This window comes from Phytophthora sojae (assembly GCF_000149755.1).
Source record: "Phytophthora sojae unplaced genomic scaffold PHYSOscaffold_3, whole genome shotgun sequence".
Taxonomy (NCBI): Eukaryota; Oomycota; class Peronosporomycetes; order Peronosporales; family Peronosporaceae; genus Phytophthora; species Phytophthora sojae.
In genome coordinates this window covers 6467606-6493206 of record NW_009258117.1, presented here as the reverse complement: position 1 = coordinate 6493206, position 25601 = coordinate 6467606, and the positions used below count along the sequence as shown (strand labels likewise).

At 49.8% G+C, this 25601-nt stretch overlaps 8 protein-coding genes across 8 annotated transcripts; 5 read left to right on the top strand and 3 right to left on the bottom strand.

Annotated features, from left to right (window-relative positions):
- Positions 1-380: 380 nt before the first annotated feature.
- PHYSODRAFT_496170 (hypothetical protein) lies at positions 381-720 on the top strand (the record flags this gene model as incomplete). Its single annotated transcript, XM_009525760.1, is given in 2 exon segments — positions 381-485; positions 499-720. Coding segments are annotated over 2 exon segments (327 nt in total), but the record flags the coding sequence as incomplete, so codon positions are not given.
- A 4278-nt stretch (positions 721-4998) lies between these two features.
- PHYSODRAFT_491127 (hypothetical protein) lies at positions 4999-5157 on the bottom strand (the record flags this gene model as incomplete). The annotated part of the gene is made up of 1 exon (XM_009525759.1): positions 4999-5157. A coding segment is annotated over one exon (159 nt), but the record flags the coding sequence as incomplete, so codon positions are not given.
- Positions 5158-9761: 4604 nt separating this feature from the next.
- On the bottom strand, positions 9762-10163 carry PHYSODRAFT_493389 (hypothetical protein; the record flags this gene model as incomplete). Its single annotated transcript, XM_009525758.1, has 1 exon — positions 9762-10163. A coding segment is annotated over one exon (402 nt), but the record flags the coding sequence as incomplete, so codon positions are not given.
- Positions 10164-11161: 998 nt separating this feature from the next.
- Positions 11162-11335, top strand: PHYSODRAFT_490584 (hypothetical protein; the record flags this gene model as incomplete). Its single annotated transcript, XM_009525757.1, has 1 exon — positions 11162-11335. A coding segment is annotated over one exon (174 nt), but the record flags the coding sequence as incomplete, so codon positions are not given.
- Positions 11336-16302: 4967 nt separating this feature from the next.
- On the bottom strand, positions 16303-16494 carry PHYSODRAFT_488820 (hypothetical protein; the record flags this gene model as incomplete). Its single annotated transcript, XM_009525756.1, has 1 exon — positions 16303-16494. A coding segment is annotated over one exon (192 nt), but the record flags the coding sequence as incomplete, so codon positions are not given.
- Positions 16495-17957: 1463 nt separating this feature from the next.
- PHYSODRAFT_329307 (hypothetical protein) lies at positions 17958-18372 on the top strand (the record flags this gene model as incomplete). The annotated part of the gene is made up of 3 exons (XM_009525755.1): positions 17958-17984; positions 18074-18107; positions 18203-18372. 3 exons carry the CDS (start codon positions 17958-17960, stop codon positions 18370-18372), a joined length of 231 nt encoding a protein of 76 aa, XP_009524050.1.
- Positions 18373-21281: 2909 nt separating this feature from the next.
- PHYSODRAFT_497811 (hypothetical protein) lies at positions 21282-21614 on the top strand (the record flags this gene model as incomplete). Its single annotated transcript, XM_009525754.1, has 1 exon — positions 21282-21614. The coding sequence occupies one exon, from the start codon at positions 21282-21284 to the stop codon at positions 21612-21614; it is 333 nt and encodes a 110-aa protein (XP_009524049.1).
- A 3145-nt stretch (positions 21615-24759) lies between these two features.
- On the top strand, positions 24760-25335 carry PHYSODRAFT_384851 (hypothetical protein; the record flags this gene model as incomplete). The annotated part of the gene is made up of 3 exons (XM_009525753.1): positions 24760-24854; positions 24933-25147; positions 25217-25335. Coding segments are annotated over 3 exons (429 nt in total), but the record flags the coding sequence as incomplete, so codon positions are not given.
- Positions 25336-25601: the final 266 nt, after the last annotated feature.

Genomic DNA, 25601 nt, shown 5'->3' with positions numbered 1-25601 from the left:
CCAATTATATAGATGGACATTGTCAACATTGCAAATCGTTTGGTTCAGTTAGAAAATATTGATGCCGAGGGTAAACGGCTTGACGTGGTGATGCGTACGCCAGAAATTCCGAACATGATGCTGTCTATATGAGCAATTGTAGTAACCGGCAAGAATGTCCAATATGTGCACTCCCTATTGCCTCAAATAATGGGGGTCCCAAAAATCGCTAAAAGCCGTATAAAATGGGATCTCCCGTAAAAAGGGAGCGCCAAGTCAATGGTGTGCATTGTTGAAAAAGCGCGCAAGACGACAGATGAAGAACGATGTACTCCGTAGATCTAAGGTGGCGAACGGTGACTCTTCGTAACTTCGTGTGAGATGGAGCGGGGAGGGGGGGGGGGTCTACTTTGGGTGTGGGCCGTGCTGTAAGGCGCTGGTACGCTCAGTTCAAGACGACGGGGTATGTCTTTCCGGATGAAGGCACACGGCACCTTGTGTACGGTGTACCCACATGAGCTAGTTGACTACGTTTCGTCGTACGTCAAGCAGCATTTTTTGTTTTACATAAAAGAGCACCTTGCTGAGATGAAAGCGCGGTTCCCTGAGCAACACCAAGGTCTATTAGCTACATGCGTTCAACGACTACGCCTGTTTCAGTTGAATCTGTCCAGGAAGATTCTCGAGATGCGAGCGCGGGAAGCAGCGCTTTGGAGGTGGACCCGTACGTGGTCAAGTTGAAGTCATTCTAGAGCTAACCCGAACAGCTTCGTTTTCTGGACGAGGCCTCCGAGAACGGGCTGGATTAGATACTCTGCTACGTATGGTCTGAACAAGCAAAGAAGACCATCATTCGAGTGTTGTTCACGCGAGGAAGCCGAGTTTCTATACTCGCGGCTTGTGATGTTCGAGGATTCGTGGGAGACAACGCGTGGTACGTTTTCGCGCAAACTATTTCGCAGGGCGTCTGTGCATCAGGTGGTGAAGCACCGGAACCCATGGATACTTCCTCGCTCCATCTTGGTGTTGGCCAACACGCGCATCCACATCTATAGCGATCTCGAAGAAGTGGTCCACCGTTGCGGGGTAATTCTGCTGTATCTACCGCCGTACTGCCCCCAACTTTATCCCGTCGAGGTGGTGTTTGGGCATCTGAAGCAGTGGCTGGTTTTTCATGCAAACCTGGTCTTTCCCCTCTGTCCCGAGTAATATATGTATCTGCAACTTAAGCAGCTAATGAGCCTAATTTAAAGCGTGTTCTTCGTCGGATACGTCTTCTTCGGGTCCTTGTGGCGGGACAAAGGCGTTGTACACAGTCGGTTGGGGATGAGTAGACCGAGTACGTGCCGTAGTTCGACCACGTTTATCGTCAGAGCCAGCGGAGCCGATCCATTTAGACTCACTGTAATGATTTGGCGCGTTGATTTCTCTTCAGCGTCTTCGGTAGCCCGCATATCAGCAATGTGCTGGGCCTAGAAAATGTCGCGGTCAGTCCCTTCCTGCTGTCGAGCATGGGAAATGGACCAGTGAGTGCGTGCAATTTCCCCGACTTGAACTTTCGGTCGCTCTGCTAGAAAGGTATCGATAGCTTAGAGCATCTCCACTCGTGCGTGCTATGCTATTTCTATCGCGGAATTTATGTGAGCAACGATTGGTCAAATATAAATAGCAATATAAATAGATCAGAGGCAAACTAGTCGCTAGAGCCATTCCAGAGCTATCGCCATGCAACTTGAAGCTGAGCTGCAAGACGATGACGACGATGTGCTAGTCAATACGTACACATAGACTACGTCGGCGCTAATACTGCACACCCACTTCGAACGACGTCGTTCCCGTCCGCGCCGTGGCTCTGTGAAAGGGAGAAAGAAGACAAGAGAGCGCGACATCCGGCTTGGCCACGAGTCGATAATGCGCGACTATCTCGGCCCCAATCCGGTCTTTGATGAGACGCTATTCCAACGTCGCTATCGACTCCCATCAGTGCTATTTAGACGACTGCTCAGCGATATCCCTGCAGCCAACTCGTACTTCCGGATGAAGCCTGATGCCGTTGGAAAGATGGGTGCTTCACCAGAGCAGAAACTAACTGCGGCTTTGCGCATGCTGGGTAGCGTACCGGGACAGAATGAAATACGTGATCAACTGTTGTATCATATTGCATCACATGATCATTGAGCTACACGAAGAAGGCATCGCTGACTACATACCCGATCCGTACGGTACAGACGCGATAACAGAAGAAACGAGCCACAGCAGCAGTGCGTTGGGATTTAGCGCTGAGAGTACACTAGACGAGTGTGAAGAGGGCTCTATATTGGCAATTTGCAAGCGACTCAAGCTGCTACAAGACGCGATCGCAGCTTTAGCAATGCGTGACATGCTTTGCCGCCACTTCTGGGCCTGGAATGCAGATCAATAACTGCGCATTCGACCCAATAAAGCAGTAACACTACACTTGCCATCTTGTTCATTCGTATCCCCACGAACATGGCCTTGAGGAAGCCGGGGAGGAAGCTGTGGCTCTGCCACAACAACACCAGCGCCAGGTACACTACCAGCGGTAACTACCTCACCGATAGCAACAGCACCATCAGGGGCATGGGCGACCTGTCCAACAACAGCAGCCAAACGCTTCTTTTGCATGAATGCGAAGAATGCCTTCGACTCCTCGGAGGATGCGTCCATCTTGAACAAATCCACCGTCAGTTGCTCCTCGATTAGATCGTTCTTTCTCTTCATTTGCTCCATGAGTGCTGTGTTGCGCTGCTTGTTGTCGTCCACAAGCTGCCGTAAGTTGCTTGAGTCTTCTTGGTCACCAGCAAGGTCTGCTTTTAACTTCTTCCTGCCAGCAGGGCGGCCTTCTTCTTCATCACCTTCGATGGTACGGTCGTTGATGGTACTTCCGGTGCCACCTGTCAATACGGCCATAAACTTGGGACAACCCTTTAGTATCTCCCAGCAGCATTCGAAGTCGAAGTTGGACCCTTGTTGAGCTCTGAACAGAGCCTTCGAATCGTTGATATTGTCGGCGGCGCTCTTCCCAGACTCGTTTCGGGCCTTCACAATACCGTGACACCCGGTGCACTTGGCCACATCGTGTGAAATTATCGTCCATCGATTTCGAAGTGCCTGGGCAGAACGAGCCTCGTCCTTGGTGGGTTTCGTCGTGGTGTTGAATCTGGATAAGATGGACTGCCAAATGGTAGCCGACTTCTGCCCCGTGCCGGTGATTCCGTTCTCGGAGACGCTCAGATACGCCCGCACCAGTGTCTCATCTTCCGAAGACTCCCACCTGCGACCACGACCCATTGTTGTTGTTGTTGGCAATTGGAATTGTGCTGGCGGGCTACCGCTTCGGGCTTCGTGAGCAGTCCTTTGGGGAGTTTCTGTTGGTTTCCTGGGGCGGCGTTTCACAGTCTAGAAACAGCTGCCGAATAGCCCACGCGTGCTATTCACGGGTCGAATAGCGCACAAGCTCGTAATTTATCGATTTAAATAGCAATAGAGCGCCGAGTGGGTCGCTTTGGGTTTTTATAAACAGATGGGTCGGTAATTTATTCGCTCAAATAGCAATAGCACGCACGAGTGGAGATGCTCTTAGGCCGCTTCCTAAATTTGAGAAGCTGTAGCACGTCGCGTACCAACGAGGTTGTACGCCTCTGATAGTTAGTGTGCGCGGTTGCCAACAGAGCCGAGAAGGTCTGTTCCGATAGTGGAACAAAGTTGCGCTGTCCTGAACCTTGGCCGGGTTTGACGTAGGGGCTGGCGCCGATCCGAACAGTCTTCGTTTTATAGGAGCGCAAAACTAGCAGCTACGCTGGTCTATACTTCCGTACTAAACTCACTAAAAATCTTGTTCGTCTTCTTTAAATGAAACGATTGAACCCAAGGCTCGAGTGACGAGGAGGTCACCCCACCGAACGTGGACCAAGGCAGCGACCAGGCCCAGGCGAGCGCCTTGAAGGCGGCGTCCATGGCGAGCTGCAGCAAAGGCCGCCGAGCGCGAAGCAGATGCCACCCGTGGAGAGCGACAGCTCGACGTGGACGGCGACTGCACCGTGGTGACCCCGCAGCAGGGCATTCGCGTGCTGAAGGCGGACATGAAGCCAGTCCCATGACGTCATCTCCGGTCCTGCTGGCGACACTGCAGCCGCTCCCCCCCCCCCCCCCCTTCCACGTACATGACCAAGGCACCAGCTTCGAGAGCGTCGCAGCTCAGCGCCAGGAGCGCAGAGTTGCTGCTGGTCCGTACGCACGCCGCGGAGGACAGCCGCAGCCGCTGTCTTCACCGACAGTGAACCCGAGCGAGGCTTGCCGTGCAACCCGTGCTGAACCTATTGAAATTGACTGTTATTGCTAGAAATGGAAGATTTTTCTTCAAACAGCGAGTGATGAGAGCCTGGTTTGACGCCGAAATAAAATGCGGTCTGAGGTGAGGCTGCCGTGTCCTTTGCGCGTGAACTCGCGCCCTGGATTGGAGCTTCATTGGTGGTTGTGGCGTTGAGGGTCAATTGGCCGTAATGCTGCTAAGACCGCCGCCATAGTGATGTGATGATTGCATTTGCCAAGCAACGACCAAGGCCTCCGCCCCGAACACAACTACTTCCCACCCTTAAGCACTCCACCGCTGTTCCCGGTACGCCGCTATGCATGCGCCGGCTACGACGTTATGACCACATGTTCTACAGATGGCTAAACATACAGGAAGCTCTAACTACAAGGTAAAGGAGATTCGCCGTCCTCGGGCTCTTGTCGCCAAGTATCTCCCGCTTGAGTGAGAGCGCCTCGCAAGTCGCTTCAAACGCTTACCGCGGCTGTGACGTTGGCGAGCGCGACTACGAAAGCGAGCAGCCAGACTTCTACTTCGAGTTCGCCGGCGATGAGAGCTTCGACCACGAGTCCTGTACCGATGATCATGTCGCTGTGAGCATGCAAGAACGCAAGAGTTTAGATGGACATCCCTTGCAATTTTATTCAAAAGAAAAGTTTCAGCTTCTGTACACGCGAATATTCTTTTTACTGCAGCATCACCATGCCGTTAGCGAAGGTGGTGCGAATCTCAGAGATTTCGACAGTGCGGACGCTGAAGTTTTTCATGCGGAACATGTTCTTCAGCCGCACGCCTCGAAGCTGCTGATCGTAAGGTAGTGGTAGATTTAGACAACTATAGACCTTTAAATGCTGCCCACGCCCCACACCGCAGCCTGCCTCACGTAGGTAATCGCGTTGTGCAGCGTGCGCGCCGAGTTGCGCAACGAAGGCAAGATCCTGTCCAAGTCGCCGTCCTTGAGCAGCGTGAGGATACGGCCGGCCATGGCATGGATCACGGGAAGGCTGAGTCGTACACGACGTTCATGCGCTCCTCCGGGCAGAAAATCGGGTCCGTCAGCTTCGTGTTGAACTCGAGCGATGTGGCGGGGTCGTTTCACGACCCCGGGCAATTATTGTGTGTTCTGTTCCAAATTTCCGCGGGCAGTTTGTTGAACCGCCCGAGCCAATTCTCCGGCCAATCTCCGGGGCCACTAGGATTGGTTATAGACACCCGATTAAGTACGAATTGGGCTTGACATGCGGGCACTTGGACCATATGATTTGGGCCCGGAGATTGGGCAAATGACTTGAGTTTTGTATTTGGCGATTCGAGCGGGGTCTCCAAACCGCCGCGATTTGGTAGACTTGGCCGGAATTCGTAATATGATTGTGCCAGATGATGCAAACGTCGGCTGCAAAACAGATTGTCCCGTTGACGAAGACAACAGATACCAAACTAATACACTAACAGTATTCATACGTACGCAGAAGTTTTGCCGTCTATGAAGTCAAAAGGTATGCATCAGAAGCGGCTCGCGTGCGTACCCCGCCTAGCTTGACCAGCTACGTCTGGCGAGAAGGCGAAGGCCATGAGATGCACGCAGGTGCGTAGCCATTCGTTAGCAAGCGCTCCTCCGTTCTTACCAGCGTTCTCGATAACGTGCTGGGTGGCGCTACAAAAAGCATTCGCAAAGTGCTCTGCTCCATGGGTTGAAGTATAGGCCTACGCCGCGTACTTGGTGATGATAGCGTAGCTTACCAGGGGGAGGGAGAGCGTCGGTGACGGTTTTGTTATATTGTAGAAGCTACAAAGCGGCCGAGAAGCTGGTGGAAGGCGGCCCTGCGCGTTTATGCATCGAATTGAGTCAATACAGTGTACACAATGCGAGTGTCATTCATACAGTACCTTGTGAGACTAGTGGCATTTAGGGAGTTGTAGTCGTGGCCGCTGGTGTACAAGGTCATCCACGCGGCCTCGCACGGCGAGTCGAGGCGCTGCAAGGTCGGGTAGTGGCGTGTGCGCCCCGCAATGCGCCACGCCCCTTCCGTCAACGCGTCGTACACATCGCGGCGGGCCTCGTGCAGCTTCGCTTCGAATACCTGCCAAAAGTGGCCTAATCACTCGACATATCTGCTGCAGATGTCGGTTTTTGTTTGATAGTATTTGGTTTATCCTAAATATGCTCCACCACAAATTGCATTTAGCATCTCTGGTCGGACAATCTAGTCCCCGCCACCATTGATACGATACAATTGCAATGTACCCGGACACTTAAACATGTGCAATCCTTCCCGAGTTCGCCCCCACTTGAAGTTTGCTTGAAGTGCGCCAGTTCACGCCGAGAAGACGAGATGAGTGAGGAAGAGGGCACGAAGCTGCTGCTGTGCGAAGCGTGCCTGCAGCACCACTGACTGATGTACCATTTCCCAGAAAGTACAGGAATTATCCTGTCTCAGACTGGATATGATTGAATCCATGTTTCACCAAGTAGTGCCCACTGAGACGATTACTCCAACACCTAGGGTCATACTTCTCCGGTCCGGAAAAGAATTAACAGTTAGGTTTTGTCATAAAAAACCTCGAAAAACCTCGATTTATGACTGGTCGAAGTACCCTATTATGCACTGATGTACCATCTCTCATCGGGCAAAAAGCCAACATCAGTGATTTGTATGGAAAAAACCTCAAACATGATTGGCTGTTTTTCAGGCGTTAGAAGATTCGATTGGTTATGGCGACATAAGACACGAATAAAGCTCTCTTTCAGCTTTCTAAAGAGTATTTTTACGCTCAAATCTGATCCTTTTTTATAACGGTGCGAATTTAAACCTAACACACCCAAAATTCGACCATTTAAACTGACCGATACAGACCGCAATGGCGGGAAAACGCATTTAAAAAACAATCGGTGCGATACAGCAGACAAAGGGCTTTACGTCAAGGCCAATTACAGCTCTGCTGGCGTAGTAGAACGTGAATTATGGTCGATTATATGAACTGTTAATGCTTTTCCGGACTGGAAAGGTATGCAATATCAAAAAACATAGCGTTAAACCTTAAAAGCTTAGTGCATTTAACTGCATTGACCATGTTAGACCCTCCCCCCCCCCCCCCCCGGAGTCAGGTTGCTCCTTTCTACCAACTTTATAGATACGATTGGCCCAGGGCATCAAAGTGCGTGCGCACCTTATCCTTCCACATTTTGAACTCCTGGATAAGCACTCCAGTTCAATCAAAGCGTTGGGCTTCGGGCTCTAAGTCATATTGGACCAGGAGTCTAGCTGCATTTGAAAAATGGCGCTTTCTTTATTGGCGTACTTTTCGACGAAACGTGGCACGGGTATCGGATTTTCTCGACGCCTGCCTCTTCTCCAGTTATTACGTTCCTCGGCAGAGTTTTGGACATGCAGCTTATTGCATCTAATTGAATGGTTTCTTCAAAGTCATTTTCAATGCACCATGATACATATCCGTTTACATCGATGATCTCTGGATCTTCTCGCCGTCCAAGCAAGTCGTTGCTAGTGTCAAATCGGCCCTGAGCTCAGAGTTCCACATGACCGATTTAGGGAGAGTATTATATCTCCTTGGCTGGGCCATTGAGATAAACAGAACCAACCGCTCTATTTCTTTCATCAAAAGAGCTATGCTACCAAAGTACTCGATCGCTTTTCAATGCTGGACAGCAATCCCAAGAGCGTCCCTATCGCGCAATCACTCAGTATGAAGGACTGTCCTACGGATGGCGCAACGAAAGTTCAAATGGCTAGCAAACCATACCGAGAAGCGGTGGGTAGCTTCTATGTACCTCAACACCGGCAAACGACCTGACATCGCCTACTTCATTCGCGAAGTCAGTCAATATCTGGCTAACCCAGGAAAGCCGCCCTGGAATGCCGTCAAGCAGGGCGTGCACTACCTGAATGGTACTATTGACCATGGCACCACTCTAGGTGGCGTTGAAAACTTAGAGATCTTACAGTCTGAAGAATACCTCATGGCATACACGGACTCGAACTATGCCCTGTGCGAGGACACTAGGCGCTGCATCCATGGGCACCTCACCATGTTTTGCAACAGCCCGATCAACTGGGTATCACGTAGAAACCACACTGTAGCGGTTTCTACACCAAAAGCGGATTACATCGCGCTTTGCTACTGTATGCAAGAGCTCACTACATCCAGCTTCTGCTAAGAGAAATTGGCTAGGACAGCTCTAAACCACCGGTGATCTTGGAAGACAACCGAAGCAGCTTTAAAATTTGCAACAACCCTAAGTCCACGGAAGAAGTAAGCACGTAAGCATAAAATACTTGTGATGTAGCTCCTTGACCTTCCGCCCTCGACACCCCGCCAGTTCCCGGGCTGCGATTCCTAGACCAAGGATCTAGAGAACTAAAGAAAGCGAGTCTCCTAGTGGATAGACGGCCCGCCCGGACGAGGGTTTTATCCGGGTCGTGAGTTCCCGGGACCTTTACTCGCTATGGGAAAGCAAGGGACTCTGGGACTCGGTCAGTAACCTCACCTTGTGAACCCCTTCGAATCAGTTGTTTGGATCAGAGGGAAGATCAACCACTGAGGATCTCCTAGGAGCCCCGACCTTATCAGTACGCTGGTTTGGTAGCAATACAATCAATCGCCCGGTAACGCTCCCTGATTCCCGGTGCGGAATTAACACGCAACTAGAAGATGCAATCAGGTCTTTCGAAGCAAAACGCCCTCGGTGACGGCTCAATAGTTTTCGGGGCGAGATCCCACGGGCGAGACCTTGAGAATGTGGAATGTCCTTACCCGTGCCGGCTAGACCGCACTCCGGGGGGACAAACATGACATGCCTGGGGCTTCCTGGAGGGAAACCCTGGTAAATATATTATCGATTTACAAGGGGTTAGTCTATGAGCGCGGGTCCCAGTGACCGCGGCCTTAGTATCTTGGAGTTCCTGAAGCTGAGGCGACTTGAGCTCTTTGGGGGAAAAGTTAGACTGAATTGAGCCCCCCAGGGCCACTGGTCCTGGTAAAGTGCTTAACTATGGGTTCCTGCTAAGGTCTGCTAATCACTTGAGTTCACTATGGTCTGGTCCGGATACTCCCGGGGTTGGCTCTTCTGACGTCGTCGTTCGTCCCGTGCTGGCTCCCTGGGCTCTTCTGTGTAGGACACACCCAGTACCCCCGGGATGGGTACATTCTCCGGGGAAATGCATCTTCAAGGTCGATCGGTCCCCGGAAGCCCGGAGCACTATGCCACATACTTACTCGTCTAGGAGAAGGTAGGGAGAAAAGAATTCACGATCAACTACTGCGGCACAAACGAAATGTGCGCTGACATCTTCACTAAACCTTTAGCGAAGCCACTTTTTGAGAAAATGAGACAGCTATTACGTGTGTCCCCACCACAATAAGGAGGGAAAATTATAAAAGACTTTGCATTTGATAATAAATAAAAGAACAATTTAATGATGAGATCATTTTAGTTTATTGTCTGGAGATTTAAAACCCACCGTGAAATCCCCCCCCCCCAGACTATGAACGGACACACAAATGCGAAGAAGATCATCCAGCTACACTCGTCCCCAGACTTCTCCTTGCTCTTGTCGCTAATGGTCTTGCGCTGGTACCCGTATGTCACACGAAGGACAACTGCATGACCCACGAATCGGACGTTGTATGCCGCCACGACAAACAGTCCATCCGTAACGCCCTTATCGAGAGTCAGCTCGCTCAACGCACGCGGCCTGCGACGTCCTCCTTGAACGTAGCTGTTCTTGATCATCTCGTTAATCTTTAGCGCACTCCCATGCTGGCGCAGCTTGCGCAAGAACGCTGTGACCTGCTTCCAATTGCAGCCGTAGTTCGTGTCCACGTCGAGCTCGATCTAAGCCTCGTCGAAGAAATCATCGATCGCCTTCTGCGGGACCGGGTTAGTGCGCTTGCCGCAACCGTCATTATCTCAAACATAGTCTATAGAGGCTCCAACAAGCGGTAGCGTTTACTTGCAGGCTTTGGTCGCCAATCCCAAAGCACACTGACAAGGTTTCACTCGTAGGGATACCGGTCTCCTCGTTGGGCATCTCGGTCATGATGAAACCGTCGATCTGCTAAACGTCCCAGGATCTGAGTCCCGGTATCGCTCCTCCGGCTCCTCGTCCGACGAGAACAAGTCATCGTACATTCCCTCACCCGCAAAACCGGTATCACGGAGGTCCGTGCTGCAGACATCGTTGCTGCCTACGTATTCATCGTCCGAAAGTTCCTCAGAGGACGAAAGGGGCGACTCAAAAAACGGGAACCGCGTGGGCTTCACCATGGTCCGCTTTAGACTACTCTTCAATTTAGAACGGTTCTGATCTCTCTAAATCAACGTCACCGGGCCTTTACAGAGTAACAAGGTCCAGTAGTATTCGAGCTGCTGACACTATTTTAAATTTAGAACGAATCCTAAACCAGAAGACGTCCCTCACGAATAACTTCCTGTTTGCTGCGGGAGGGGAGGGTGAAGGATTGCACTTGAACATCAGTTGTACACGAAACTCTGTAAAAAGTCATGGGTAATTACCTCCCCCCATCTAGACCCGTTCTGGTGTACAAGATCTGGCAGGATCTAGATGGTTGGCCACGCGTCGTCCTCTCCAGGGTGCTGCCTGTCTTGTCCCTCTCTCCTTCTCTAAGCTAAATACACTCACTTTCCAACTATCCTTCTTTTGAGTCTTCGCTCCGCTCCCCATCTTCGTTCCTGCGCAAGTGCTTGTCCTATGGCTGGACCAACTTGAACGGTACGACAAAGCTAAAGGCATGCGCTATACCTATTTTAGAATTTGTATTTACCACTTATAACTGTTGCCGGGCCAAAGGGCAAGGCTGTAGTAGAGCCCATGTGAGCTCTTGTGGGATGGTTTCAGCGTATGCTGGAATGCGAGTGTCCAGTTGTATACGGCGTCAATAAACGTACTGTTGCAGCTGCTACCACCCCACGCAAACCCTGTCTGGTGGACGGGACATGTAAGTTTACCGCTGACTTTGCAACATCGGTCCTGTCACATTTGAATCAAAGCTCTGAATGAACTCGTAGATAAGTTCAGATTGCAGTTAAGGACAAGTTCAGCAGAAAATTGAGGTTTAACGTTGGACAAATAATTGTAAGGAAATGTGGAAATTCATTTCTACTGTCTTCAGTTCAAAAAACAATTAATTAGTCGTAACCTGGAACTGAACCGGACGCAAAAATCAGTTGCGACATTGCGTCCATATCAGAGTCAACTTTTGAGTGCAGCTACGGATAAAACCCGTACAGGTCATCTACGGCTTACGGAGCCTATGCATCTGTCAGTAAGTTGGGGGGGGGCTTACGGTAACGCTCGAAGGGAGCATGTAGCGCTGCACACAAACTTTAAATTAAATGTCACCTAAGCTCTATCTCGGAAGCACAAAAAAATGACGTTAGGCAACTGGAAGTAGAAGTACTATTGAGAAAAGGATTCACCAGCCTCAAAGTAAAAGCTGTAAACGGAAATGAAAAGCAGCAGATCATTTTGTGGGAGTGTTTCCGCATACAATTGGCTAATCAAAACATTTACATTGGCGATTGGTTAATTATTCGTTTAAAGCATAGTTCTATCCAATCAGACGAAACGAGCTGCTCATAAAACAGTATTTTCCGATTGCATGTAATGACTGGAAGAAAGGCAGGCATTGCGACAGCCCGATGCCCGTACCTTCCTCAGTTCAAAATAGACGGGTAAATACTGAGTACACCAAGGGATTTATGAATACCCTATTTTTGCGCGATGGTTGCAATGTTTTTGGACACGGCTCCTACTCCTAATAAGAGGTCCTTGCTGCTAGTGATGATCGGATGTGCCTAGCACCTTCCCTACGCGTTACCAATGCTGAGGAGAGCCTAAACATCATTGTTGTTTGCTTTCCGGTAAATAGCGCCATCTTCTCCGGCCCCTGGGCGTCGAGATATTATCTACTTTCAGGATCAGCCTCAAGCTCCTTCTCAATAAAGCTGCTACTGATACTCGACGAGACCAACGTTGATAAGCAGACTACTTTAGGAGTATTGACGTAACGCTATGGATGCCTGGGCAGCAACCGGGTTGCTGGTTTTAGCAGTTGTGGGATTTACCCTCTATCGAGCGTGAATGTATAATCTAGGTTGGCGTATTTCGAGTGCAATGGGCTGCCCGAATAGCACCATGCTGCAACATAGCTTCACGACCGTGCTATGATGTGGCGGGGGATTATAACGCTGCCAGCGGGGGTTGCCCATAAGACCAGGCGCAAAAATGCGAGCGGACGAATCCTGCCGCACAACTTTGATAAGGAGGACAGCAAAAGTCTGGAGCCAGCTCACCAAGCAAACCAAAAAAGAGCCAGCATAAACGCCGGCAGAAAATCAGCCAGTAGTCGTGACAGAAGCATCGATATAGGGTGTAGAACTTGGAAAACTCACCAAATTGGTGAGCACCTGTCAATAAAGCCTGCAGCGGCGCTGCCATAGCCATTTCGTCAGAGGAAGACGTAGCAGACTCCAGAGCCTTAGCTTAAGATAGCCCTTCAAATACCAGAACGTAGGAGTCCGTAGACCTTACGGACTCCAAGGGTCAAACCTAGACTTCCCAGTGTAAATCTCAATCTGAATGTATTTCCCTGTGCAATTTCTAAAAGGTGCTAAAGAATTGTTATGTCAACAGGTGTGAAATATGCTAAAATGTGCTCTAGAAAAGGTTAACTAACACTGACGAGTTACGGAGTTGCTGACCGACAACCGATTATAATGCTCTCTCGGAAGCTGAGGAGAATCGCGATAAGGGATGCACAGACTCACTAACTACGGCAGGGTCATCATCAACCTCGAAGCTTGACTCTGTCGGAAAATCATGGTCAACTCTAAGCATTACCACGTCCACTCGGCTAGCAAACTTACATGGGTCTTCAGACGGTGCGGCTGGCTCGAGATAACGGCTTACATCGTGGATATAGCCCAGCAAGCTATCTGCAGGCTAGTCGCTCGGTGTGTCTAATGCTTAATAGTTCACTCGTTAAATATCAGTTATAGCAGCCAGCACATTTTGGTATATTCTGCGTATTTTAGCATAATCTACAAATGATGAACAGGGTTTTAGAAATTACTTATCCGGTCCGGAAAAGAATTCACAGTTCACATAACGGGTCATGACTTACGTTCAACTGCCCCAACAGAACTATAATTGACCTTGACATGAAGCTGTTTATCTGCTGTATCGCGCCATATTTTTTTAAATACGTTTCCCCGTCAATACGGTTGGTATCGAACGGTTTAAATGGTCAAATTTGGTAGGCGTGAGGTTTAAATGCGCAGCGTTATCAAAATATTCAGATTTGAATTTATAAATATTCTCAAGAAATCAGAAAGAGAACTTATTCTTGTAATATATCAGCTTTAAACAATGCAATCATCCTTCGCCTGAATAACAGCCAACTACGTTTGATATATTTTTTCCTTGCAAATCGATGATGCTAGTAGTCTGTTCAATCAGAATTGTTATAGCAGGGTGCTTCGACCAATCAGACATCGAGGTTTTTTATGATAAAACCTAACTGTTAATTATTTACCGGACCGGAGAAGTAATCTATTGTTAAATGCATTTTACATGTATATTCGTCGATTTACACTATTGAAGCTGTCGTGCGTCGCCTCCACGTGCCTGCAGAGAGCAAGCGGTGATGCACTTCCGGGCGCTTCTACGCCGCGCGGGTCAAGGAGGTAGGCTGTGCTATCCGCTTAAGTTCACACCCGTACACTGTAGTACTGCAATGCGCCATGTCCTGCTGTCGAGGAGCGCCGCAGTGGGTCATCCAGTCTGGCATGGAAAAACAGGGGAGCTTGTTTTTCGTATAAATGGATTTGGGGCACCCAGTTGGTAAGAAAAAAAGAATTTGCAGAATTTATTATGTAGCTTAAGAAGCGTCATACGGGAAGGCTACTTGCTATGCCGGTAACTTTGCTTAGCTGGCGCGCGAGTGCGTTGCGGACTAAGACGTTAACTAAAACGGCTAGGCAGCGTCAAGTCAGACGCTCCGATCTCAAGCGTCGGCTGTCACCTGCTTCTAGCGAATGAGTATAGTCTCAAGAGAAGTAATCCCCCCCCCGTCACTAGCTCCACCGTCGTTGTATCTTCCTTAGTCACTTCCGTGCCAGTTCGCGATAAACTCATGGATGCTGTCGCAGACGTGTTCCTAACCGATCCCCGTTCGGTGCTCGCGAGCCGTGAGGGCCAGTTAGCCTGGCCCAGACTATGGAGCCCGCAACAGTGCGCTCCATTTCGAGATTTTCGACAGGATTAGCGCCTCCGGAAGCACTTAGTGTGTATGCGGCGCGTGGTGACGAGGAGCCGAAGCCACGTCGGTGTAGCGATGCTGAGCCGCAGCGTCTGTAGCCTCATAGGGAGTTTGTACATGTATGTATATGTTGTTTTCGGGTGTGGTTAACAACGATCTGTAACCATTTTAGTGTTGCGAATATGGGTTGTTGCCTTCGGGTGTGGTGTGCTGTCCTAGTAGAGAGCCTACTAAACGTGGAATATATATTATTACATACTGCCATGGATTCATTTTAACTGTATCAGTTTGGCTTGAACGTTTTTTGTTCTCTTCTCGCTACATCTGTAAGACGCTAGTGAGCCTGACGACGCTGCAGCCATAGCTCCCGCTGTATTGTCTGTAATTCGTACAGATCATCACGAGTGACGTTGGTCACATGCTCCCACGTCGGCTCCCAATCGACCAGGGGACACAATGCGTACAACGCATTCGGCCGAGCCGGGTACATCCGGGGGGGGGGGGGGGTCACGGCGGCGGCGAATTGACGCCACCACTTCGCGGCTGCTGGTGCTCGTCGATCGGGGCTTGTGGTTGTGGTAGGGCAGGTGGCTATGCAGGCTGGTGTCGAAGCTCCAATAGTAGGCACCCACATTGGGTGCTGCATGTAGAGCGTGTGTTTTCACAGCGCGGTACCGCGGATCGTGAGCTTGCAGGAACCGGTCTAGCACTCGCCGGTCTATGCGTGGCGCGGGAATACGGTCAAGCGCCCATTGTGCGACTTGATGGAGGCCGCAAAAACTCACGCGAAGGCTCGGGGGAATCTGGAGCACGCATGCCCGGAGAAAAAACATGCTTCATCGGTGATATACCGATTTTGGCGCCGCAGGAGTGTCAGGCACGTCGAGCGAAACAGCGCTCGGTGGTTAGCGCGTTGCATGGTCAGACGAGGCGAGAGGACGATTGACTATTTTGTAGCAGTCGTGCATCACCGGTATTTATGTACCTATGCATAATTGATTGGATAAGCATGGAGATAAATGTACTTGTTTTTATTATGCTATAGATTATGTATCTTACATGATATAGAGGTATTGTAATATGTACACACGTACGTTCGTTATACTTGGATTCACTATAGTATAGTTGACACAGCTTACTTTCTTAGAGTGTGTACGCTTACTTTTGACATACGTGGGCTCGCTAAGGAGGCTTTCGTGGCAGTGGCGGCACGACTTGTTGATGTTTTCCGAGCGGTGCAAGCACTATCTAGATTCTCACCAGCGCTACCATCAGAAAGCATAGCTGACGTTCAATGTCGACTTCCCCCCTTAGGCATACCAAGCTGGTGAGACCTACGGAGAGATCACTTCACAGCGTTGGTGTAAGGTGCGTGTTTCTTTGATGTAACTTCTTCAGTGTTTGTTCGGAGACGCGTAAAGTTCGTTCCGCACTCATCGTCAACAACTTGACTAGACGTCGAGATCCCAATCGCCATCAAACCACGCCAGGGATACTGGGAATGAGAACATCGCATCGAGAACCTCGTGCGATCTGCCGCCATCCGTAGCATCATCAGTTGTACGGGTAGCCTTGATAAGGCAACCACACGATTGTTTTTCGATCCACTGCTCTTTGAAATACCTCTGAAAATCGTCCAAACTCTCTACACCGCTCCCCTTTGCCATTTCTGCTTCTCGGCAATGTAATTATTCATTGGTGATCTCACAGAAGTGCATGTCCGTAGCTGAAGACATAATAAGCTGTCGGCCTTCACGTGAGAAGTGGTGAATGCGTTTTCTCACGTTGTACAAAACATGAAAGAAGCACATCAATACCTTCGCGTCAGGCAAGACGGGAATCACTTTGCGTGCATTGGTCTGAGTGGCTTCGGTGTCACCCCCTGCAGCACTAACGAACAAATTCTGCCAACGAATCTTCGGATAAGGTCAGCGAATCTTCTGAAGTCGTGGCCATACTCCGTCACACTGCGTCAACTCACGACGAATACAGGAGCGCGCTGGTACGACCGGGCTTGATCAATAAATCAGCAGGTTATTATTGAGTAGTGGATGTCGCTTAGTTCGAATGTTGCGTCGGCGTGAAACTTCAGAAACTTTGTCACCGGAGGCAAACTTGAGAACATTGTCAATTAGAGAGATTGAGGTCATATCGACCACGAACGGATTGTGGAGAAGTGCTGAATAAGAATTGTTCTCCGAGAAAGGCGGCAGGGCCGATCGACTGGAGGCGTGGGAGATCGGCGATCGAGCGAGAGGCAGCAAGGATCTACGGATCAGAAGGAGTTCTTCGGGAGATCTCAGGTGGTCCGATGACGCCGGCGCGTAAGGCAGGACATGTGGCAAGCCGGATTGTGGGTGATCGTAGCGTAATTCGTGGCCGACCCAAGTCCAGATCGACGACAGAACCCGCGGATCTGAGATGGCCGAGGACAGAAGGTGATAGATCGGCGGCGCATGGCAACCGGCATAAGTCATCGATCGGGGTCGATCGTGGATCGGGAGCCGATCGTGGGTCGCCGATCAGGGCCGATCGGGGCCGATCGGTGTCGATCGCCGATCGGGGCTGATCGTGGATCGACCAGGATGGGACGCACATGGAGGACGAAGTCGGGGCAAGAATCCAGTAATTGTGTGGTTGTAGGAGGGTAAGCAAGATGGTAGTATTAGGGAGAGACCAGCTAAACATAAACCAGAGTCGAATTTGCACCGTGGAGCGCAAGTAGTCTGGAATCTCGAGGAGGAAGAGCATATTGGCCTCGATCGACTTGCGTTGTGGAGAACAGATTTGACCCCACGCGTGATCCAAGACTACCAAGCCCCGGCAAGTCGCTCTCGAGCAGAATTTGCACCGAAGAGCACAAGTCCCCTCAAGTCACCAAGTCCCAGGAACTACATTGGCCTCGGCAGGGTCGATACTTTGGGTAGTGAACTAGCGGTACGGTTAAGACTGGATTAACCCCTCCAAACCGGATGCTGCATAATGCAGCTTAGATTTGAAGGCTTAAACTGCATATATGCAGTTTAAGCCAATTTTGACTTGAAATTTGTATGACTGTCCTTTCTCCCAACACACCATTATACAAACGTCAAGATAAAATTACGTTTAGTTTCTGTTCGCGCCTTTTTATTTTTCCAGATGTCAAAGACCAGCGTTTGTCAAAATTAGGAATATAATGTTTGGGACGGGCGCGGGACCCACTGTATGATTTGAACAAAATCTGCAAGGTGTCGGACTGGGTGGCTCACAGCGACTTCCATTTGCCGCTTTTGCAAAATCCGCCTCATTCGAGAATTTGCGCGGCCAGGGCTCAAGTCGGCAGAAGAATAAACAGAAATCACGGATGGTCGTGCGAGACATCGGCGCTCGAGTACGGCGCTAACGGTACGCTCGTAGCGAACGAATGCTATACCTTATTGCTAACCTGTTCTATTTGGTACGTGTTGTTCTTCATGATAGCACTCCCCTGCGTGTGGTGCTTCTCTAGCGCTTGGTAAGTGTGGTCATTGGTCAGAGATGTCTGCGAGATTCATGCTTGGTGACAAGACTTTGGATTACTCTTGGTCCAGTTGTTTTTGCTGCTTACAGGCAAGCGTCTGCTGCTGCAGCTGTACAAGCTGTCGTACTCAGTCAAGCTGTTGGGCTCGGTCGCACTGCTCAACCCGCTGCATTCGTACCTGGCGTTCAAAGGCCTGGGGGAGAAACCCACTCAGGATTCCGGCGCTCAAGGCTTCCGACATCTTTCCGCGTTGATGTAAGCGGCGAAGACGACGGCAGGAGTTGATGCGGTATGGCGTGCTCCGAACAATGGTATGTTGTATATCATGTTGTCCTGTATATCGGCATTGCATGCAGTTTATTATACTGATGTTGTATCGTAGTCTACATGAGCTAACCAGATTAATATTGATGCTGTTGAAGGAGACTACGGCGACCAAGCAGTCATGATCAGCCCGAAAACGAGCTGGCCTGAGTGAAGGCGACGACTCGAATGAGGTAGTAGCGAAAAGAACGAGCCGAGACGAATTCCGGCCAAGCCGGAGATGCCGCTTTGGTGTTCATTGTATGACCGATGGGCAAACGAGCCGAAACCTGGTGCTGCTAATGATAAGGGCGAGAGGTAGTAACGTGAACGTTCGCAAACTAATATAAGCGATTTGGATAAATGCAATTGCAGTCGATGCGGTTCCCAGTATAGCGAGGCTTTGGATACCCACACACATAGTTGTAGATCCAGCTTTGCCTTTGTATGCTCCAATTAGCGAAACGGCTTGTAATCGCTGCTTTCCTGTTGACTGGATTGGCAAAGGCATGGCTTTGGCATCGATCAATCTAAGCAGCAGCTAATTGAAGTATTCAACTGTTGAACTTCTTGCACCCATGGAGAAACCATGTGGTAAACTACATCCACCTCATGCATGAATGCAGGTGTAGCGCTTTAGTGTGTGTTGTTAGTTGGGAAGGGTCCAGGCAACGAACTACTTCGGTGTTGAAGTCAGTGAAATTTGACTTAGTGATCAAACGTGGTAATCCTCGTTGCTTTGTTGCTTCAACTACAGAATGCCATGCTTCTGTCTGCAACGACACATCATAACTTGCATCTTAGGTATTGTCTTATGTACACAACGGTTACGTTTCACCTGATTACCCCCTGGATATTTTTCTGGATGTCCATTTCATTTGATGTTTGTATAGTGCATAGAATGCCTCCGGACGTGCCACAAGCTTACAGAACACCTAGAGGTGACATACCTACTTTGTATATAAGTTTTTGTATGGGAAGTTTCAAATTCCGATTTTTTGAAAATCGGGACTCGCTAGGCCCTAGTTTCTGTTCGGCGGGCACCCTGTCACTATCCGTGGTAAGTAGCATTATTCAGCATGGGTATGCCACACTGGAGCCAATATGCAGGTTATATTCAGTATTAGCACGGCCTTGTTGGCCCTCATCGTGAATCCTATCTTCCCTAACCATTTTTGTATACAAACATCAAGTCTAATTACGCTGCATATGCAGTTTACATGATCTTTTCGGCTCCCGGTCTGGAGGGGTTAATACATTGGCCAGCTTGACCTACTCTAGTGATCTATCTCTTCTGTGCAAGTCCTCGATCGACCGGATATTAGTGCTTGGCCGGCGATCGTTTCTCCTCTCGATCAACCTCGATCCCGCTATAGGAAGCGGCAAGCAACTCAGGAAAGGAAGAAACACGCCCGGAAAGGCAACTACAGGCCTTAGATCAACTCCAGGCCGACCGATCGGAGCGAACAACCCTCGATCGGAGCGTATACTCGGACGCAGAGCGAAGATTCCCGCGCTGCTCCACAACCTATCCCCGCGTCACGCCAAGACATTCGATCTTCACCAAGTGCTGCATCTTCGGAGCCCCGAGAGAGCAGATCCAGCCCGTCGACGGGTACACAAGGTGAGAACAAGTTCAGCCGATCACGGATCGTTGGGGGGCCCCCTCCGTTAGTCGGTGTCTGGGCGCTGGTGGGAAGCTCGATCAGGCCTTAACCAGATTTTGGCCGATCCCGCTACACCACAGGATCATCCTCATCGCCCTTCCCATGCAGACATTACCACTTTGGTCGACCTTGTAGCTGAAGAGAAAGGATGAGTCGGTGGCGATTCCTGGATGGTACAATCGTTCCCTCACAATCTCTCTCACGGCTTCGACTGTGTTTCTTCCCCCCTTGCTCGCGCCGGATCCCTTTAAGCAGGTTGTGTATCTGGGATAGATCAGGCCAGCCCCCAGCTGAAGGAGTCATTGTCGGTTTCATCATCATATTCGCGAGAATGCCTTTGGGAGGGATACAACAGTCGTCTTACTGAGCGATGAAAGCTTTCATGTGCTTCGTTACTCGCGGTCAGGGGCAAGCATCGCACAGTAGTGCTCCGAGTATGCGAGGCTTGTCATTTACTTTGACATACCACTTTTCTTGCGCACTGGAGTGATGTACCTTCCAGTTCACACAACACTTCTGTGTACTTTGCGCAGATTTTACCCATACAGCGCAAGAGACGCTCCGTCATGGGGTGTTCGCTAACGTACACGCTGCAGGAGTCAAACTGCACCTTGTGAAATATTGAAGAGCAGCACATCGACGCCTCTCTTAACTGCTCGAACGCTTCTTCGGACGATAGAACTGCCAGATCTCGCCATCCCCCCATCTTGACTCTAAGCCAGAATTCTTTTGTGGGTATAATTATCCTCCCGGGTATGCTACACATATCGACGGAAGATATGGCCTACAGACAAAGAAAATGCACAACAAATCTTCCCGCGTATTCTATATGGCTTTTACAATGGATGTGTATTTTTTGCCTGTACGGACTGCGCATATCGCTTGCACACAAGAATGTTACGCTGAGTTTTTGTATGGGTGTGTATACTCTGTCTGATATGTGTAAGCGTGTAAAATTGTGAAAACCCGCCGGAATGTCTAATCCATATCAAAATCAGCCACATGTTCGTATTTTTATGTGAGCACACGCCTATCTATAGCGGCACTAGCTGGACGTGCGCGCCGAGAACACGCGCATCCGCCACGGATTTGGACGATTCGTTTGAAAAGAAGTTGAAGCGATCCCAAAACAGAACGACGTTCATATCTACGGCAATGAGTCAGCTTGGTGGACTGGTGACGTAGGAATTCCATGACCATGGAATTCCTACGTTATCACTTCGGTGATCGTAATCTTGTCAGCCCCCGTATTATGCTGCTACTAGACGATTTTAGTGGGCATTGGGTTGATGGCGTGGACGAGTACGCGCGATCTCTGAAGATCATCCTGGATAAGGTACCCGCAGGGTTGACCTGGTTGAGCCAGCCAGCGGACGTGTGGATCAAGCCGATGAAGGATAGGCTGCGAGGCTTTTGGGTACAATATCTACGTGAGCAGCTTCAGCACTACTCAGCCGCTACAACTAGCAACAAGTTCAAGATGACGGCACCGCGCCGTGCTACAATTATAGAGTGGGTGATGCGGGCGTGACAGGGCCTACCGCTGACAACTGTGATTGCAGGGTTTCGTAAGTGTATGCTTACTGAGGGGACCGGGGATCCCGCCGCCGAAGAGGGAGTTGCAGACTTTGATGAACGAAGTTGTAGACCAACATGAATCCCTTGATTCTTTTGCTGTCGTCGGCTGGGATGATATTATCGACACTGTCGTTGTCTAAATAATGCCAACCACACTATTTTGAGTCTCAATGTAATAAGTGTGTCGCTCATGTCAAAGGCGAATTGAAGTAGAGCAGCAGTACAGTCGTATTTTTTGCCATGAGGATTGCGGTATGTTCTGGTCCCCCTAATACTTAATCTTTTCTCCCCAGGTCGAAAGCGCACGGGTAGCATGGGTACAATCCTACCCGTACGCGCATTGATTAGTCGTTTATATGAACTTTTGTATAGAAAGACATATGGATACCAAAGAAAAGTCAAAGTGAATGTGAAGGTAAGCGAGGATTCAACAATGAGCACATTTGTGAGGCGATCTACTGATGAAGGCACGTAGAAGACCTCCAAGGTTCTTTGAGTAGCTTGTCAAAGTAGTATCCATTGTAGTTAGAACACTAAGCCATTTTATTTTTGAAAAAGTACTGTTGGTGCGTCGGTAATTTGGTATTTCCCTGTCAATCGGCACCACAAGCCCTAATTATCGTCATCGATTACCAAATAGCGGGTACTCACAGAACAAACTGCAATTATGAACTCTACACTGCTCTTCTCTATATACGCGCATACGAACTATTATGAAACGCGGTTAGAATATCCACGCCTTGTTAGCTATCAATTTTATCTTAATCGGATTTGAATTTCCGTACATAAGGGTATAGAACTAGCTACAAAGCGAAATCGGTAAGCAAATAGGTGTGTAATCCTGCTTGGACAAGCTCGCGAGACTCGACTCTGTCTAATGTAGCGTCGGCTGAGAGCTACCGAGATGTCTTTGGGCCAATATAGCCCGAATTTTGGAGTTGTCCATGCCAATAAGGCTCCGACCGAGTTGACTATCTAGTGCATTGCCTCCAAATGTTTTGGCACCTTTCATATTGCACGCTATAAAGCTGGTGGCTCACATCGACACCTACAGTGCTATAATTATTTAGCTCAAATAGCTCGGAATGTCGACTTCCACGGCGATATTCCGCCTTATTTACAAACGAATTTGTTGCGAATCGGATTAACCACATAAGCCTGCTTGCTAATCGCTCTGATAATTCCTAGTCTAAAATAGAGGCGGGGTCTAATTAGGAGATCAGTCGAAATAAATAGGACTTCGAAGTCTAAGTTAGCCATAACCTTGACCGATTTACTCCGATTAGCCATTCGGGGTGCCGATCACAATAATGCAAGTGTTTGATGTTGTTTCCTTCGAGCACTCAAACTCTCTTTGTTAATTAGTTATTGGCCATCAAAGGCGACTCACAAATAATGAGAAAATCACTATTTCGGTGGCATTACAGCACATTGACCAGGTTTTAGGCTACCTATTTGAACCAACTTCATGTAATAAAATCCGCAGTTCGTAAGAACTGTCGTTTGCGCCCCTGCGGGTGTTTGAGATAATGCAACATAAGGTTTTATGTTGCATTATCGGTTAAAGAGCTATTTGAAACAACAGCAATTACAGTTGTACAGCAATTGTATTACAGCACAGCAGCGCAAACTCCGATTCATTATTACAGCTCAAGGCATGCTTTCGGCGACAAGCTAACCAGGCAGCAGCAATAATAAAGAGGGGTGATCAGTCAGTCAATGCAATTTGTGAGGAATCGACCGAATCGGGGCAGCAAGCGAGCAATAGGTAGGTCGCCGTCGTATCGGCTAAGTTAGTTTAGGCATGTGACTGTCATTTCTAAGATACGATATCTGTATGTACATGTCGGACGCCACAGCAGCAGCAATTATAAACCGTCGTTTAGTAAAACAAAAGTATCGCTATTGATTAATGGTCGTGGGTGCAGACTGTTTGTTGAGAGTCGACTTTCAAGTGAGGAGACCTAAACGGCATTGAAATCAGTATAGCAATTCTACAAAATCAAGTTGGAGGCGTCAAATTTGGACATATACACCGAATAACCCCAGAAAATAAACACATTATATATTCAATATGAACCGAAGCTCAGTCTGGCAGCTTGAAGCTGTGCAGTATGTACCATGAATAGCAGTAACGCTAGTGTGAGTTCATGGAATGAAATGAAATTTGCGGTTATGACGGCTGACTACACCCGTCGCCGTGCACTGCTGCAGCGCCGCATACGGGGACTCCCGCGGTAGCAGCCCAATAGTGTGAGTTCACGTAGATCCGCCACGGCAGATTGAGCAGCGTAAGCCATCCAGCAAATGGACGCATGATATTTCACAGTACAAAAATAAGAGCAAGCGCTAAAATTCAAGAACGTCTTCACGCAACTCTCTCCTGCGGCAAGCATAGCGCTATTACTACATAGTACTACTAGTAGTAAATAAAGTTTTCTACTGTGCAGGTTTTGGAATACAGTAAAAAAAGACCGAACTGCGAACACCGCGGGCCAAACCCGCAAACCAGTTAAATGAATTAAAACAGCACCTACGCCAAACTCTATCTAGGGCCCATATGAGACATTCATATGCTACGCACTATTAATAGCGATAAATCTAAATTTGGCGAATTCTTGATTTTGACAAAATTGTCGCAAAATAGTCCTTTTTCGACCTTGTTACCCCACTCCCGTCCCGTGGGTTCTCAACCGTCCCGCGGGTTGGGCCAGCCAATCGCAAAGATACAGCATACAAAGTCCAAGTGGAGCGGCGTCCCTTCGCTTGTCCGAATCACATACGTGGGGGCGCCTGCGTCGAGCATTCCGCACTCCCGAGACCCGAGACCCGCCCGAAAGCAAGAGGCAGCAGCCGCAGCACGCGCCGAGCTCAGCAGCGAGCGAGCGAAGAGAGAGAAGAGAAGAGAAGAGAAGAGAAGAGAGAGAGAGAGCCAATCAGTCGCCACCATGGATCGCTTCGCGCTGGACAAGCTCAAGAACGTGATGGACGACGCGTAAGCAGCAGCCGCGGATCGCACCGGGGCTTGTGCAGCGCTGATAACGGACCTTGTGCTCTCTGTGTGCAGGAAGAGCGCCGTGAAGGCCAAGATGGGCACGGACGTGGAGCGCAAGATGGAGGAGGCGCTGTCCAACAAGAACTGGGGCGCGTCCAGCACGCTGCTCAACGAGATCTCGCAGCTCACCTACGACTAGTGCGTGTGCCGATGCCGCTGCATCATTCCAGTCGCTGGGCTGTCGTTGCTGACGGATGTGGTGCTCTGTAACTGTAGCGAGGCCTACGGAGTCATCATGCGCAAGATCTGGGAGGCGCTGGACGCCGAGGGCCGCCAGTGGCGCGCCGTGTACAAGGCGCTCAGTCTGCTGGAGCACCTGGTCAAGAACGGAACAGAGCGCGTGATCGAGAACGCGCGCGACCACATGTTCAAGCTGCGCCACCTCTCGGGCTTCTCCTACCACGACGGATCCGTCGACAGGGGCAACGGAGGTAAGACCACTTTGCTGATACACTCGAAGAGCTTCCAGTTATGGCTGACTGTTTGATGTGGTTTACCAGTCCGCGACAAGGCCAAGCAGTTGGTGGACATGCTGAACGACAATGACATGATCCGCACGGAGCGCGAGAAGGCTGGACGTCTGCGCAACAAGTACGTGGGCATTGGCAGCGGCGTTGGCGGCGGCATGGGCGGCGGTGGCTACAGCGGAAGCAGCAGCTACAGTGGAGGAGGTGGTGGCGGCTACAGCGGAAGTGGCGGCTACAGTGGTGGAGGCGGCTACAATGGCGGAGGCAGCAACAGCTACAGCGGGGGAGGCGGCAGCAGTTACAGTGGCGGCGGCAGTACGAGCTACAGCGGCGGTGGTGGTGGCTACAGCGGTGGTGGCGGCAGCAGAGGTTATGGCGACAATGATTCGAAGAGCTACCAGGAGAAGGAGAAGAGCTA